Raw genomic sequence first — 14,317 nt, 5'->3', positions numbered from 1 at the left:
CAGTCAGCCTCAAAGGACCGTTCCTGGAAACTAGAATTGGTTGGAAAATTTTGGACCGAACCGTTTTCCATTGGAAAGGGCAGTGTCATCGAAATTGCAGAGTGTCACGGGAAAGTGTCTGCTGTGATTGAATTTTCAGTGGGGAAAATTGTAAACGCGTCATTTCAACTTCCTGGTTGCAGTTCAGTTTCTTTCAGTTTCGTTTGTTTCAGCTTTGATATTATATTAAAATAAGAATTTGAATACTACATGAGAGCTGCCTCTTGCTCATACATATCAATCTTTTATATTATACTAGCACGTTTCAACATGACCGCCGCAAAACAGTTCAACGTTAGCAAAACAAACTGTTTCAGGAGTTCCGAATCAAAATTTTTTCAGAATGTTTGTTTTGCAGGACATTTTTTTGGGGTGGGGGGTTGTTCTGATTTCGAATGAAAACAAATGTCAGAATTTCCTGAGGAATGGAAATTTCCGATTTCCGAACAGCTGTCCTGAAAACCCGCAGCTCCCTTGGTCCTGAAGACTAAGGACTTGCTGTAAGGACTTTTGATCAGGCCCTAATAACGTCTGTCACTTTTTTCCCAAGCCTTCGTCGGACCAGTTGCCGTATGGGGATCGAGATGCAAAGCCTTAAACCTACATAGCAGCGGTGACCAAAAGCTATTACCTATCCAAAGAGCGTTCATTAGACCAGATGATGGGAGCGGTCCCATCTCTGTCCAGTCCCTGTCTGTCAAACTTCACATCACAACCTTCACCTCACCACCCCCCTGGCCCCACGTCCCACCGGCTCAGTGAGCCATGCGAAGACTGAAGTCTCGTGTGAAGCACACTGCCAAGCCAGCGTGTAGGGAGACATGCCCCCTAACCCTGCCTGTGCTATACCTGCTCTGCGGATAAACTCAAGCCTCCAGGGCTGTCGATCCAGCCCCTTTCCCCAGCGAGAGGTACCAGTGCAGCTAGAGCACCAAGAAATCAAAGCTATTCTTAAGTCCAATAAGTCAAAATAGCACCAGGGACCTAACCTCGCTCGGCAACGCAGGTCCTATTTTAATCCCCTCTTGAACCTTCGACATAAATCCTTGGTGCAGTCAGTGACCCGCACTGGTTTTGGCTGCCGGGTGATACAGCTGCAGGGACACCTGTGGCCGGAAAGGCTAAAAATAGCTCACACACTGATCCCCATGGAGAGCGGCTGCTCAACTAACAAGGAGCCCGGGGCTCCCCTGGCCTGGAGGGATTGCTGGATTTTTTTTTCCCTGGTGAGTTTCCGCGACTCCAGGTGAGGCTTGGAGTGGCAGAGAATCCCGTTACGTGTATTTGGCAAGGCGAGGTGGGAAGGAGAAGAGCCAGCTCTGTCCATTGCCCGTGTAGGAGGTTAGGAGAATCCAACCCAGGGAAAATAGCTCTCGTGTGATGCAATCTGGCTAGCAGGATCCAAAGATGAAGGTGATTCCATCAGAGACGGGGACATCACCCCAGCCCTGCCATCGGCTTCGTTGTCAGAATTTCAGAGCGAGAGGGGGAGAGTTCCTGGGAGCTACATCCTTGGGAATTACCGTGTGTATCCTGGTGCAAGGGTGCTAACGCTAACACTAATCTATTTCCATGGATAATGAAGGTTACCGTGGTTTTGGTGGTATTCCCTAGGCAAATAACAGTGCAAGGTGCAAGGCAGCGGAGAATAATGCAACTAGAAATAACAGCAGGAAATGAAGAGCAGGGAAATGGAAGCAGAAACACAAGAAAAGCTGCGTGACAGAAAGATTCACTAGACTGGAAGAGCACTCACATACCAGAGCGGTGAGTGGGATAATTACTAACCTGAACAGAATAGGTTAGTCGAGACACTTAGAAGTGGAGGACAGATTAGATGACCTAAAAAGTTCCTCCCCAATCTCTATGATTTGTACATGGCATTCTATACTCCATGCCCTGCTCTGTTGCTGTACGCTGTTGAACCCCTGCCGTTGTTGTACCCCAGAGACGGCTGTGCATCCAGGGTAGGCGAAGAGCATTCAGGGTAAAGCACTACCTTAAAACTCTAGATGTCTCCGAGGACATCTGAAATCTCTGGGATAATAGTCATAATAATACCCAGCTCTTGTACATCAGCAGAGCTCAAAGCGCTTTACAGAGGAGAGCAGTATCATTATCCCCATTTTACAGACAGGGAAATGGAGGAACAGAGAGGGGAAGTCATACGGCTAAGCTGGTGAAACGGGGATCTAGTTGAAGGTGGAGGGAGGCAAGGGCCTGTTTTAAAAGGCAAATGCTCCCAGGATAGATGTAAAATTGCCAGTGTATGACCAAACTTTGATCCAAAGGGTGACACTTTAAAGCATCCTTAAAGTTTGCAAGGCATTTCCGGATGAAAGCTGTTCTGAGAATGCAAAATATTACAGGAGGCAGCATCCATCCTGGTGTTTTTTGTGTTTTTTTCCAAAATCCATTGGAGTTACTCTGGATTTTCTCCGAGAGCCAGATCTGGTCTAAACTCAGCAAGCCGGCCCCATTGACAATCTCTCAGCAGGGACGTGACCCTGCAGCTTTGGAAGTCAACGGGAGTCTTTCCGCTGATTCCAGTGGGCTCTCTGCATGTGAACTAAAACTCACTGGGCCAGGCCCTTTTCATATTAAATTTCAACTCATTGGCCAAGTTCTCTAATGGGGCAAAGTGGCGTAGCTCCACTGAAGCACCAGCTGAAAAGTCAATGGAGTTACATGGCTTTACAACAGCTGAGGATCCGGCCCCATTGGCTCAGGACGGAGGGGATGGCTTCCTTTCCGCCATATGATTTATACTCCACAGCAACAAGGGCAAAAGGGTTCAATGGAAACGTAAAATATTTTAATGTCTTGGATCAGAGCTTTCATGATGCAAAAAGGTACCTTCCCGCCCCCTCCCTTTGCCCCTGCCCACAGCAGCTGGTTTGTATTTGGATGTAAATTTATGGCCCCTTTTGTGTTCTTAATCCTCTCCCAAACTACGTTAAGGCCTCAGACCTTTCTACTTGGTGCTAATAAGCTCAACACTTGTATGCCTCCGAGGCAGAACATTAACTGTGGTGTGTTAATGAATGCTGTAGTTTCGGATACTGGATCAGTGAGACAAAGCAGACCACTTGTCTTATGCCACAGTTTACTTCCTTCAGAACTCCCAGGGTCTGGGACTCCTACCCACCTTGGGGTGGGGGTGAGGGGTTTGAGCCAGCTGTGTCTGTTAGAAAATTCCTTCCTGACCCCAATTGGATGGCCTGTCTATGCCCTGAAGCATAAGGGCTGAGAGCCCTTGCATTTTTTTTTTTTTTTTTCTGTTAGCTATGTTTGGCTGCAGGGACTATTATTATTCATAGAAATGTGTGATTCATGTTACTTAAATTTCCTTCTTGGTCATTGACATTTTATAAAGCACAAACCCATTTCCCCTAAACCCCACCACACCCATCAAAAAGCAGATTTTCTCCTCAACGGTTACAGGCAAACATAGATTCAAGGTCATGTCCTCCCAGGACCCAAATCCTTTGCCAACCCTAAAATGCAGAGGGCCAGATTGTGCTCTGGTGTACACTGGTGTAAATCTGGAGCAACTGCACTGACTTCAGAGGAGTTGCGTAGGTGTAAATGAGAGTAGAATTCAGTCCATAATATTTAACTGTTTAAATATATAAGAGTGCCTTCTCTACATGGCATCTAGGATATAATATTCAGTTCTGGGTGGTTAGGAACCAGAGAGGTGCCAATAAATTAAGGAGAGTTCAGTGAAGAGTAACAAAAATGAGCAAGGGGCTGAAAGGACTGGTTTAGGAGAAGCCCTGAAATGGAGCGAAAAGGAGCAGCTAGGATGACCAAGATTGGGGTACGACTTCAGGCTGACAAAGACTGAATAGGGTTAAGGCCAAAGAGGGAGAAGAATTCTTCAGGATGATCTAGGAAGGGATAATCAAGGGGTGAAACTGAGCAAAAGAAAATATCCAGTATACGTCCTAAAAATGTGGAACAGTTAAATGGCAGAATCACCTGAGACACTGAGGAGCTGAGTTTAAAAAGTGATGAGCACCCAGGGTTTCAGTGGGAGAGACAGGTGCTTAGCCACTATGAAAAATCAGGTCCTTAAGATGCTACACAAATGTACTTGTACTGCCAGGCACAATCCTGCACTGGCAGAGGGACGTAGCTGAACCAAGAGCAGCGTCTCTTTGCCTACAACGTAGACAGTGTATGATTTTGGAAGAGGGGTGTCTCATGCTTAGACTGTCAGAGCAAGGACTGGGTTTGTCCAACGCCTAGCACCATGGGGACTTGGTCCATGAGCAACGCTCCGAGACGCTACGATAATACAAATAATAACACCACTATACCAGCGCCGCCTCGCTGGGAAAACTAGATCCAGCCGCCACATTGAAGTATTTTCTGTGTCTGATCACACACACTAGCTGGAGTGAGCCTTTGCTACCGTAGCTATTTTCATTCTCAGGGGCTGGGATGAAAAGGCCTGCTATCTATTGACAAGCTCTCTCAGCGTGGGTGCATATGATTGGCAGTCGTCTGCTGCATAAGACCAAAACGAGAAATGATTTTTAAAAGCCAGCTCACATTCTTCTCTGACTTCAGTGTAAACCTTGTGATCCAACAGCAGTAACAGCCACTAGGTACGTACTGATCGGGGGCTTTCAGTGCTTGCAAATGTTCTTATCCCTCGGTTTCATCTTGGGTCAAGGATGACGCCACCTTTGATGATACCAGCAATAAACAGATCTGACTGCGAAGTATGCAGGCCCCACCAAGAAGATTGCACGCAGCTCCATTCTCACCTTTCCACCCAAGCCCCTGAGCTGTTTGGTTCTGGAGCAAAGCGGTTCTTTATCCACAGATATGCACACTCCAAGACTGAAGAGTTAATGTCCCAGAAGGGAACTTTCTCCAGTTTATATTAACTTCGGCAACCTCATGCGGAGGAGTTTTAATAAGTGGGTGAGGGGAAAGCAATGAGTCGCCAAAGCTACACACTTTTCAATAAGGCATATTGGGAATACTTTGTTCTTCTCCAACACCTTTCATCCCCGGATCTTAAAGCCCTCTACAAATGATAAGGGATTAAAGCCTCAAGCACAGAGAAACCAAGTGATTTGTCCATGGTCACAGATCAGGGCAGAGCTGGGAAGAGACCCTAGATCTCCTGATCCATGGAAAAGCCAGGAACAGAAGTACCTAATTATCCTAACACCCAGACCCTGGTTCTAACCCCTACACCACAGTATCTCTGCTTCCCCTCAAACATTCTCACTTCTTGAGACATTTTGACCTGGAATTGACAAAGCGCTGGAGATCAATACTGCAGAGAACAACCAGCCTTCATTTGTCTCTCCGGTGGGGACGAGACTAGATGATTTAACACATCATCTTCTATCAGTAAGGCATAGGAGAAACCTTTCCACACTGCCTAGGTTGTTAAAGTTGTCCTAAGTTTACGGCTTCCTCACTTGCCCTGAAGCACATTCTTGTTAACACTCACTTCAACCTCAACAGCAGTATGAGGAGAGTTAAAAAATAATAATAATTGCAAGACAAATAGCAGCTTCAGATCAAGACTGGTTAATCCAAAAGAAACCTAAGATTGCTGTCTGGGGCAGAGCACCTGGCCTGGGAGGACCTTGGGCTGGACATCATCTTGTCTACACCAGCCAGAGTACAGAGATACAGCTAAGAACAAAATGATCTTTTTTCTTCTTATCTGAAACATGTTTTTCTGGTCTCCCGTTCAGTGTAAGGAAATGCATGTGTTCAAGGGAAAGAATGAGTTGTTACGGACAGGTAACTAGTAGCACTGATGCAGGGAAATCATTTGGGCACACACCTAAGGGTGTGAAACACACCAGATGCTCATGCTCGAGAAAACTATAATTAAGAGGAAACGAAGCAAGAGAAACAGATTAACCTTTTTCAAACTGATCCAGCAAGCTTAGTCTATTAGTATAACAATGGATGTTGCTGAAAGAGAAAGCTTAGGAAAATGCCCTCATTAAAAAAGATTAGCATCTAAAATTGTCTCTCCTTCTGTCTTTCCTCCTTATAACCCCGAGTCCCCTAATCCTTGACGCTAACTTGTGTTTATTTATGACGTCAGCCAGAATTCCAATGGAAGGTAGGCGTAGACTAGCTGAGGAAACAGTGTATAGGGTTTAGGTTCAAATGACACCAAAATCTTATTCAATTTCAGCTCCACTCAGGTCAAAATCTTGTGAGAATATTTGGTGTTGTGGGGTTCTGGCCATGTCCTATCTGGAAAATAGGCCCCCCAGTTTTGTATCAGACATGAAACCAAACCATGGGGCTGGGGTTTTCAGATTGGGGAATTTGGCTCGCATGCCATCCCTTCCCACACTCACAGAACTTGGCTTGCATGTTATGTTGTTCCTCACAGGTGAAAACAGAGTCACTGGTTTAATGTGTCCAGAGAGAGAAGGCGTAGGATGGAAAACTCCCCTTGTTAAATGCTTATCATACAAGTGCTGATGTCAGCACATCGGTGCTCAGTTGAGGTACAAATCATTAGTAAACCTGAAGGCTCTCTAGTTAGATGTGAAGACCTTTTAAGTGTATTCCCTTTCCATTACCTCATTCCCATAATCTACTCTCTTCCCTCACCCCCCCCCTTTTTTTTTTGTCTTGAGGTCTAAACTTCATGGTTTTATTAAAGCTTCCACTTACTGAGATTTCAACCAAAGGTCCTCAGCTGCCCCTTGTTTGCTATAAAGAGGAAATATCTTTCCTTCCAGAAAGCAAACGAAAAAATATTTAGATGGACCTTCGAGTAATTGTTTGACTCTGCCCCCTTCCTCAATAGGAAAGCTTGAAGGAGTTGAAATTGCAGACTTCAGCACAGCTCTGTTTCCTTCCTGCTGCCGTCCCAAAGTTAGCATAGCTTTTTTCAGCATTGCCTTGTTTGACAAGGCCTCTTCTCCTCTCCCTCAAATATCCCAAACTACCTCTCCATCATCCAGGGAGCAGGGCCATCTCTTTTGTGTGCAGTATCACACCCACAGCCAGATACTGCAGTGGGATGCATTGCTACATACTAAAAAAAAACAAAAAACGCTACAATGCATCACATTTGTAAACTGGAATCTGATGCAATGAATTCTATTCAGTTCTGTGTAGGTTCTTATACTGCGCTCTTCACACAGAGTGTCTGAGCACCATCCAGTAGGGTGCACTAAGAGAGGGGATTAACTTCTCTCCTGTGTTTGTTTCTCCCATCTTCTCTCCAGGGGGAAAAGTGTGCACAGTAGAGTGTTTTGTTTTTATAGGGGTTTTTCCATCCCAACACTGCTTTGTGTTTATGTTAGAGAAGGCGAGATCAATTAACCTTTATGCAACAGTATCTGATACGCGGGTCCATTCAGTACGCAGCCGTACTGTGAGATAATGGTCATAGTCTTATCTATTTTGTCTCTTTTATTCTACTGTCCAAAAGGAAGCAAGCTCAGAAAAAAGCTTAGCCATTTTGTGGTGAGAATCTAAGACACCAGGGGGACCCAATCGCCCCTCCCTAATCTATGCAACCCCCCACTGCAAATCTGCACTACCTTGAGATCAGGCCCCCATCTAGTGCTAATGCAATCATCATGGGCCCAAATACCAGCATCTGTCTGCTGAATCCTGCCATGAACTCTATGTGGGCGACCGCCGGGATGCAGAAACTCTGCCTGCAAGGAACTCACTGCAGGGTGGGCCCTCTAGTCTGTAAACTCCTTGGAGCAAGTGCTGTGAGCCTGATCGCTGCTACACCAGATTAATTCTCCGGCAGGCAAACAGTTCCCCACTGGGTATTTCCTAATAATTGCCCTTTCATCTGTGCTTAGCTGTATCATCAGAGAGCCGTTCGCATGCTGGGCCATGGATAGGGTCACAGAGGAAGACGGGGGCAGGTTCTGATCTCTCACTACCCTGGTGTACCTCTGGGAACCAAAATCTGAGGTCAACAGCATCAGATTCCCACCCACCCTGCCTGAGATCAGCAGCACCTGGCCCCCTGGAACTAAGATCAGCACCTAGCCCCATGTCGCCTCCTGCGCTGGGTGCAATGCCCGGCCTGCTGCGGGAGCTCTAGGAGGGTGACAGAGCCCAGCCCAGAGCCGAGCGGGCTAAGAACCAGCCTGCGCTGGCTGGAGATGGAGCCATAACACGGCCTCCTCCTCTAACTCCTGGCTGCAGGGCAGGGCGGGGCAGGGAGCTCTCGTCCTGCGCCTTTGAAATACCCACCGCATTAATCACTAATGAGGATGTCTCTCTCTCCCCTCCCCCCCGCCTTCCACTCGCATAGCCAGGGAGAGCCTCTCCCCGCGCGGTGCAGCCCTAGCGTTGCCCTTTTAAGAGGGGAGCCGATCCGATTCGGCCGAGCTCGAGGTCGGTTTTCAGGTTACTCCGGTTCAAGCCACACGCGCCACCGGCTGCAGTGGGGAAGGGGAGCACCGGGGGGGGGAGGGACGTGGGGGAGGGTGAATCCGCTCTCTGCCCTCCCCATAAAACAGCCCCATAGAAAACCCATGCAGATAAATACAGAATTGCTGGGGATGCGCCCGTAATCCCAATCCCAATCCCACCCCCACCCGGCTCAACTTCAGAAGCTGCAGCTGCCGGAGTCCCCGAGTTTGGAGCTCGGCCGGACCCCACCCCCCGTGCTGAGCCCCGCGGTGATCCCCCTTCCCCAGGAGGAGGAGGAGGAGCTGTGTAGATCTGCACGGAACCCCCATCCAGCCTGCCGCCCCCACACACCCACCCCGGCCCCGTCTCTCCATCGCCCTTTTAAATTCCTCAAAGGACGCGCGCGGGGCGGCCGGCGGCGTTCGGAGTTTCGAACGCTCGCACTGCCCGCCGCGTTCCGCCGCCCGAACGCGGCGCCGCCGGGGCATCGCCACGTGCTGGGAGTACCGGGGAAGGAGCCCAGCCCTCCCCCCCCCACACACACACACACCCCCCCACCCACCCGGGCCCCAGTCTGCTGCCCACGCACCGGCCCAGGAGCTGCGGGGGCGGGGGGTTGAGCCAGGACCCGGGACCAGAGCAAGGGACCCGGCTACCGGGGGCGCTGGTTGGGGGGCCCCCCGGCTTGGAGAGGCCCTAGACTCGCTGCCCCCCGCAGACGGGAGCGTGGGGCAGGCGGCGGGCCCGGGTGGGTGGTTCCTATCCTGGTGTCTCCCTGCAGGTGAGGTGGGGGAGGGGGTGTGGGGGGGGGTGTGTGTGGGGGGGGTCCTTACCTTTCTCTTGTGCCGGTGGATGTCCCCGATGGAGTTGGCCACCGTGTTGGGTCCCAGCAGCATGCGGGTGCTCCGGGGCCACTCCGTGCTCACCAGGTGGTGCTCCCCCATCAGGATCCTGCGCACGTTCTCGGCGCCCGTCACCCGGATCAAGGGGCGTCCCAGCAAGTGGGTCTTAAAGACGTGGCCGTACTTCTCCCTCCGGGAGGACTGGAAGCAGGAGCCCTGGGGCGGGGGGGGAGACACACAGGCCGTTAGCCAGCTCGTGCTCACTGGGACACACGGACCCTCACCCTACCGACAGACAGACAGACGCACACGGCACTGTACTGACACCTCTACACAGCCGGGCGGCGGCGGGGTGGGGGGGGGATCCATCCTTCTGTCCCGTCTCACCACCCGCCCTCCCGTCCATCGGGCTAGTAGCCCGTTTCCCAGGGCTGCCATGAAGAGGAGGGGCCGGGCACCGGCTCTTCCAGGTTCAGGGCCCCGCCAGGAAAACGTCTCCTTGGCAAAAGTTCTCTGCCCGTTTGAAGGAGCTGGGGGAATAGATCACTGGCCTTTGCTCTGCCCCAGCCCCAGTGGAAGGCGCCTTGCACCCCAGGAAAGGATTGTGCCCAAGACCATCCATCCAGGTCGCAGCCTCTCAAGAACTGCCGGGCTGGCTGTTAAACCAGAATGGCCACTAGCCAGAGCCTGTGAACAGAAGTTAGTCCACAGGCGGTCGGGGGGAGGGTTTTCAAAGCTCTGTTGGTGAGGGCCGGGAACAGAAAAATCGCTACCGAGCTGCACGGTCCAGCGAGGACATGCCAACTGCCTGGTGGGGTGGGCAGAGACAAATCACTAGAGGGATGCCCGCTTGGCAGCTGTCTGGAGAGAGATTCGAGGTGGGGGGGGGGGAGGAGATGGATTTGGGGCGGATTATTCCCCTTGGGGGACTTCAGCCGGGGAGAGGATTAGATAGATGTGTGCAAAAGTGCAGAGCGGGTTAGGAGGCGGCAATGGGTCAGAAATGTGGGGAAGTGATTATTTGGCTCGGGTCCCTTTGACGAGCTGAGGGATGTGAAAGCAATCCGGAGTGCGATCGGATTCGGAGCGGGCTCGGGGGCAGTTTTGCTGGCTTGGGTGATGACGGGGCATGTCACCGCGGCTAGTAAAACGATCTCCAGGCGCACACACGGTTGGGAAATACCTCGATTGGGGGGGGGGGGGGGGGGGGGGGCTATTGACTGAATCAGCCGGACTGAATGAACACATCACGCCAGGGGTTTGTGTCGCGGTGTGAAATCAAATGCCCTTTTGTCCAGTGACTATCAGGGGTGTTGCCGGGCTTCCACGAACCCTGGAGGAAGAGGCTGTGTTTGTCCCCTGGCTAAACCCAGCGCCCCTGGCTAATAAAGCTAATTCGGGGAACTCCCCTGTGCTCCACACCCCGTCCTTTGCCGACCTGCTGGACGGTGCGCTAGAGATGCCTTGTCTTCTCCGCCTGCTAGGGGACTGACGCCTCGTATTACAGGCTGGATACATCTTACCCACCGCCCCCCGACGAGAAACGTCCTGAGATCCCGGCCTCAGCTTCCTGCCGCCCGGCCATGAAGGCACCAACTTCACTTCGAGTGCTTTGCACGGGCCTGGCTGGGAAGGAAGTTTGCTAGGTTCCCAACACAGGTAGATCTGTTGCGTGCTACTCCCCTCCGACTGCCGGGGTGAATTAATGGGCAAGTCTTCCAAGTGGAGCTGAGTTCCTGTTCCAAGGATTTATCCCATGAAGAACAATTCATTCAGGAAACCAAAATAAGGGGCAGACCCTTTCCTGGCTTCCCTCTCCTGCCCCCGGCCCCCTTTAGCTTTCAGAACATACCAAAGTTTGAATTACTTTAAAGTCATCTTTGGCTAAGTAAATCTGCAGATTCTGGAGTTGTAATAACTTTCCCACATGCTCGCGGGTTCTTTTGTCATAGAAAAAGGGCACGGGTACTACGGCAGAAGGAGTCAAAAAAATAAATAAATGACCCCCTCCCCATAAAAAAAAACAACAACCACCCAGAAAGCTTGTGAGAAACTTTCTAGCCCGTTTGCAAAAGGCGCTTCCCCTTTAAACACAATCGCTTGGAAGAAAAGTTGCAAACTGCGCTTAACCATTGTAGCTACACAAACTGAAGTGATGTTTAGTTGTGTGTGTGTGTGTGTGTGTTTACTTTTAAACAAAAGCGCGGTTGTGGAGTTTAGATGTTTCAGGCGACCCTGTTGCTTGATCTGCGTAAATATAATTAAAGTGCTTTTTGTGGCATTAATAAAGAGTTATTTGTCCAGCCTTCCCCACTGCAGCACAAAGACCACCTTTATGTGGTAGGAGTTTCGAGTGGAGTCCAATTTATACAGAATTTTGTATTTTTAGCCCTGGACTCTGCTGGATGGAGCCTGTGGAAAGGGAGAACCCTTCGCTGGTCCCCCTGTAAAAAATCTGATAAATTTCTTTAAAAAATAAAGCACTATGGAAAGCCTGCAGTTAACTCTTGAGCTGCTGCCCGGAGGCTCGCACAGCTCTCCTCCTTTACAAGGAGGTTGCTGGAGAAGGCGAGAGCTCTGGTTTTGGCTTTCCCAGAGTTTGGTTTTGTCCTGTAACTCGCTGTGGCTAGAAATGTGGGGGTGCTCATTGCACAGGGGCTGCCGAGCGGGCCAGGGAAAGGCGCTGCCGGCATGCACACCCGGCAAGCCAAACACATCTGATGTGTTCGTTAGCACCAGGGAGGAGGAATCCGCTCCGACACCGGGAACGTGGAGCTGGGGTAGCCGCCTCTTCCCCCCGCCAACCAATGAAACCGGCCCTTTGCTCGTTAGCGCGTCCTTAAACTAACCTCTTTGCTATTTCCAGGGGGGCTTGCCCCCGACGCCAGCCCGCAGCGATTTACCTGTCGTGGCGAAGGAAAGCAGCGTGTTTGTGCCGCCTGCATGTGGAATGTAGACACGGCTCGAACGCGCTCCTTACTGACACCAGATTGGCACTGTGTTTTCACAGGGCATCGCTTCCCACCCTCAGCAGCCAGCCACGCTCCCAGACTCCGGCTTGGACCAGCTGCGTTAGTCTAGATGGGCATCGCCTAGGGGGACTGGATCCCGCTCCAGGGAGATGTTCTCCGAGGTGATCAAATCCCACAAGCCTTTCCCCAGGCTAATCCCGGGGTCAATCTAACGATCCGGTTTCCCACCGGAGTGGATCTGAGCTGCACTGTTTATACATCTAATCCCATCAATGGGAACAGCCCTACACCAGAATAACTCCGCTTCCAGCGCTCCCGGATCGCACATCGGGTATTTTTAAACCCGTCACCCCGCTGGCTGTGGTGGGAATTCGCTTTGATCCCCCCCCAGTCTACCCTTTACCTCCAGAAAGGAGCGGGTTTTACCTGGCTGACTAATATAAACCCGTCCTGACTTTAAAGGGGCAACGCACCCCCCTCCCCTCCCCCGGCTCAATTTGTATTCCCACGCTGGTTTGCCAGGGAATTCGAAGTGGCACCCACTGGCTGCAAGGCATCGGGGCAGAGCTGTGTCTAAACAGTGACCCCGGCCCCTGCCGATGGCGGGGGAGAGGGACCCACAAAATGACAGCAGTGAAAGCATGCACCCCTCTGAAAAGTTCAGCTGCGAAGTGCATCCCGCCCGGCAAGGGACAGCGCTGGTGAAAGGGGCTAACGTTTTCCACCAGCCAGGGAGACCCAATTGCAACGGGCCAGACGTATATTTTGTTGCCCCCTCCTCCAGCTCGGTTGCCATTTCAAAATTCACGCCGTGCCCGTGAGAAACCCGCCTCGACCCGAGCTGAGATTTTGTAGGAGGCAAAGTCAGACCCACGCCGCAGCTGGAGCCAAGAAGCCAAATGGAGCGGCTTGCCCTGGAGATAAAACGATGCCCAGGGGGTTCAGGCTCCCCGCACTCTGCTTTGCAAAGGAGCCTGCCCTCCCCTTCACAGACTCCACGTGCATCTGCCAGGGCTCCCCCGCTCCCAACTTGCAGTGAGAAGGCATGATGCAATGCCCCCCCCGGTGCTGCAAACCAACTGTCCCAGCCCACCTTAAATCCTTACCTGGAGTAGCCAGTGGAAGGTTTCTCCGATTAAGGGGAATCCCATAGATCCTTTAGGGATCGGCAACTTGCAGCTCTTGTCCCGGGTGGCTGCCCAGCGGAGCTGCCACAGCTGCTGGGAGACTGCCAGGAGCAGAGTCAGTGATATCAGGCATGCAGCGAGGGTAGCCAGCGCAGACACCAGATCAAAACTTTCGAACAGCATATTTGGAAGGCGGAGGAGGAGGAGGAGGGGGGGGGGGAGAAAAAAAACCAACCCAAGCCCTCTGAAATGCACCACACACGCACAAGAAGGCAAATACAAAGTCACACGCTGGAGCGCTTCATGGAGGGTGAGCTCAGAGCAGGGCAGGGGGAGGAGATCCGAATTTGGGGGTGGGGGTGGGGAGGGGTCTGGTTCTCTTCCCCCCACCACCAGCAGCAGCAGCAAAATCAGATCCCCCCCCTCTCTCTCTGAAAACTTCTCAGATAAACTTTGCAGAGCAGATAGCCCCAACAAACAAAACAACCCCCCCCCCCCAAAAAAAAAACCCCCAAAACTGTGTGTGCAATCAAATTAAAAGAGCAGAAGAAGAATCCAGTGCCAATGCAATAGGTGTCTGCTGTCAGTGCGAGACAGAGAGATGTAGCAGGGATAGCATGGAAACAATGCAGCGGAGAGCTGGCGAGATGGAGCAGGAATGCGACGGACAGACGGACAGACAGAGGCAGAGAGTTCCACAGCTGTCTATAGGCTGGTTAGGGTGAGCCCTGGCCTTTGCTCCACTGGACTGCGGTACAGAGGGAGGTTGGGTTGTTAAAGCCTCTCTCCATGTGAGTTGGAGTAAAAAAGAAAGTCAATGTGTGTGTTTATATAGAGGCGGGGCGGCTGAGTAATGGGCAAGCTGCCAGCTGCTCCCCCCCCCCCCCCCCTCACTTCAGAAGGCTTTTTGGGGGCGGGGTGAACGTCTAGGCAGCCCGGGCTGGAG

General features: G+C 51.4%; 1 protein-coding gene across 2 annotated transcripts in view; it reads right to left on the bottom strand.

Annotated features, from left to right (window-relative positions):
* The window catches only part of CYP26B1 (cytochrome P450 family 26 subfamily B member 1), a 32,184-nt gene extending 18,630 nt beyond the window's left edge, over positions 1 to 13,554 (bottom strand). The window contains exons 1-2 of one of the 2 annotated variants that reach the window (XM_067533519.1): positions 13,351 to 13,554; positions 9,264 to 9,488 (exon numbers count right to left, since the gene is read on the bottom strand). In XM_067533519.1, the coding sequence (XP_067389620.1) occupies positions 9,264 to 9,488; positions 13,351 to 13,554 (429 nt within the window). The remainder of the gene's footprint in view (positions 1 to 9,263; positions 9,489 to 13,350) is intronic. The other variant, XM_067533521.1, reaches the window with a different exon arrangement.
* Positions 13,555 to 14,317: the final 763 nt, after the last annotated feature.

The sequence above is a fragment of the Emydura macquarii genome, unplaced genomic scaffold, assembly GCF_026122565.2.
Source record: "Emydura macquarii macquarii isolate MOO-44397 ecotype Brisbane River unplaced genomic scaffold, CSIRO-AGI_Emac_v2 contig_3345, whole genome shotgun sequence".
Lineage (NCBI taxonomy): Eukaryota > Metazoa > Chordata > Testudines > Chelidae > Emydura > Emydura macquarii.
Note: the sequence above shows the minus strand (reverse complement) of the source record. Positions and strands in the feature narration are given on the sequence as shown.